General features: G+C 37.6%; 1 protein-coding gene across 1 annotated transcript in view; it reads right to left on the reverse strand.

Annotated features, from left to right (window-relative positions):
- The window catches only part of LOC144959649 (uncharacterized), a 19,493-nt gene extending 17,166 nt beyond the window's left edge, over positions 1 to 2,327 (reverse strand). The window contains exons 1-2 of the mRNA XM_078892313.1: positions 2,079 to 2,327; positions 351 to 473 (exon numbers count right to left, since the gene is read on the reverse strand). Coding sequence (XP_078748439.1) covers positions 351 to 401 — 51 coding nt within the window. The 5' untranslated portion in view covers positions 402 to 473; positions 2,079 to 2,327. The remainder of the gene's footprint in view (positions 1 to 350; positions 474 to 2,078) is intronic.

The raw sequence follows: 2,327 nt of genomic DNA on the forward strand, positions 1-2,327 counted from the left end.
TGTTGTAATTATACCTACCTCAAAATATGTGCGGGCATCAATCTACATCTACATCTACATCTACCCTATATCATGTTGTATACATCTGAGATTATACCTACATCATAATATGTGCAGGCATCAATCTACATCTACATATACATCTACATCTACATCTACCCTATATCATGTTGTATACATCTGAGATTATACCTACATTATAATATGTGCAGGCATCCATCTACATCTACATCTACCCTATATCGTGTGGTGCACATCTGAGATTATACTTATATCAAAATATGTGCAGACATCTATGTACATCTACATCTACACTATATCTTGTGGGATACATCTGAGATTATACCTACATCAAAATATGTGCAGGCATCCATTCCTGGAGGTCCCTGAAAGTTGCTCATGTCTGTTCTATTGGCCGAAGTTGGGCTGGATGTGGGCAAGAGTGACCTCAGTGATGAACTCTGGAGGTGGTGCTGGTGGTGGTGGTGGTGCAGGTAAGCAATGGAACAAAGGAACGTTAGAACTGTTGTTAATATGATATAGATAGTACAAAGATGACGTCACTCTGGTCTTAGTTTTTTTTTTTTTTTTTTTTTTGGGGGGGGGGGTTGTTGCCATCCGCATTTATGAGTACTTCTAACTAAACTGTGTTAACCAGACTATAAAAGTTCATGATTACACATAGTTTTGTTTGTTGGTCCGTTATATTTCCGGATGGCAATGTTGTGAGCTTCTTAGCCAAGCGCATATTATCTATGGACAGCATGCGTTCTATAAATGCCAGTCTTTTGCTACAAAAGAAAACAAATGGTGAGTTGTACTCAATAGATCAACAAATAAAATAACTTGTTTCCTTGAGCTCTCTAACGACAACTCACTATACGCAACACAAACCTTTAAAAATGACGTCGAACTGCCAGTCCCAGAGGGTTCTAGTGTCAGGCTATAGATAGTATGCAGATGACGTCACTCAGGCCTTTGTTATTGTTTTTGCCATCCGCGTTTGTGAGTTGTTCTCACTAAACTGTATTAACCAGACTATAAAAGTTCATGGTTACACAGAGTTTGTGTGTTGGTCCGTTATACTTCCGGATGGCAATGTTGTGAACTCCTTGGCCAAGCGCATTCTATCTATATGTTAACGATGGCTACGGTTCCAGTGTCAGGCTATAGATAGTATGCACTTGGCTAAGAAGTTCACAACATTGCCATCCAGAAGTGTAACTGGCCAACACACAAAACTGTGTGTAACCTTGATCTTTTATAGTCTGGTTAATACAGTTTATTGAGCATTACTCATAAACGCGGATTGCAAAAAACAATAACAAAGACCTGAGTGACGTCAACTTCGAACTATCTATATGTTAACGATGGCTACGCTGCTCTGCACTGGTCACATAAGGACATTTAAAACTTTTATGAATGAATCAATCAAGGTTTGTTCTACAGCTTTTAAAATGCGGCAGACCTTCCGAAAGCTCCTAGAGCTAGCATTTCTTTCAATTATCTATTTTCACCGTGGATCTTTTGTCATGTGTTTATTTATTCAATTCGTCATCATATAGAAACATTTTAAAAACATTAGAACAAACCTTGATAGATTTGTGAAAGTTTAAAATTTCCTTAGTAAAGGTGCTATTTTTTCCTATTAGGGTTAGTTAAATGGACTAGGTTTTACTATTTCTTTGGGTTAGTTGAGGGAATATTTGGGTTGTTTCCCTTAGCACTAGGAGGGGAGACCTTCCATAAGCTACTACATCCCAAGTATTCTTGTTCTAGTAGGGGATTTGGGAGGAAGGAAACTTTTTTTTTAAGTCTCCCCCCTCCCAAACCCCCTACTAGAAGTTCTAGTGTAGGGGGTTTGGGAGGGGGGAGACTTTTTTTTTTAAAAAAGTTTCCCCCCTCCCAAACCCCCTACTAGACAAGAATACTTGGGATGTAGTAGCTTTTGGAAGGTCTCCCAGATACACGGTTAAAATAGCAATATTTTATAAAAGGAACATGCGGAAGGCCTCTCGAAGAATTTTGACTACGTTCTACTTATAAAATAATCATAACACAATAGTCAAGACTTTCACCTGTCAGATGATGTTTTCCGCAAATTTACCGTCTTAGATGTTGGATGTTTTAGTGATTTGAACTTTTTACACACATAAAAAAAAGAAATACATTAAATAGTGACTGTTGTAGAATTGGTGAAAATTTTTAGCCAACTTAAAAAATTGGTAGGACATCTACTTAATGATAAAACTTTTATTCTGATGTTCTATGTTGAATGTTTTGATGTCGTCTTCTTCATCTGTTCTGTTGTTAGTTGTTGTCGTGTT

The sequence above is a fragment of the Berghia stephanieae genome, chromosome 14 (genome assembly GCF_034508935.2).
Source record: "Berghia stephanieae isolate SIO BIC M18660-M18661 chromosome 14, UCSD_Bste_1.3, whole genome shotgun sequence".
Lineage (NCBI taxonomy): Eukaryota > Metazoa > Mollusca > Gastropoda > Nudibranchia > Aeolidiidae > Berghia > Berghia stephanieae.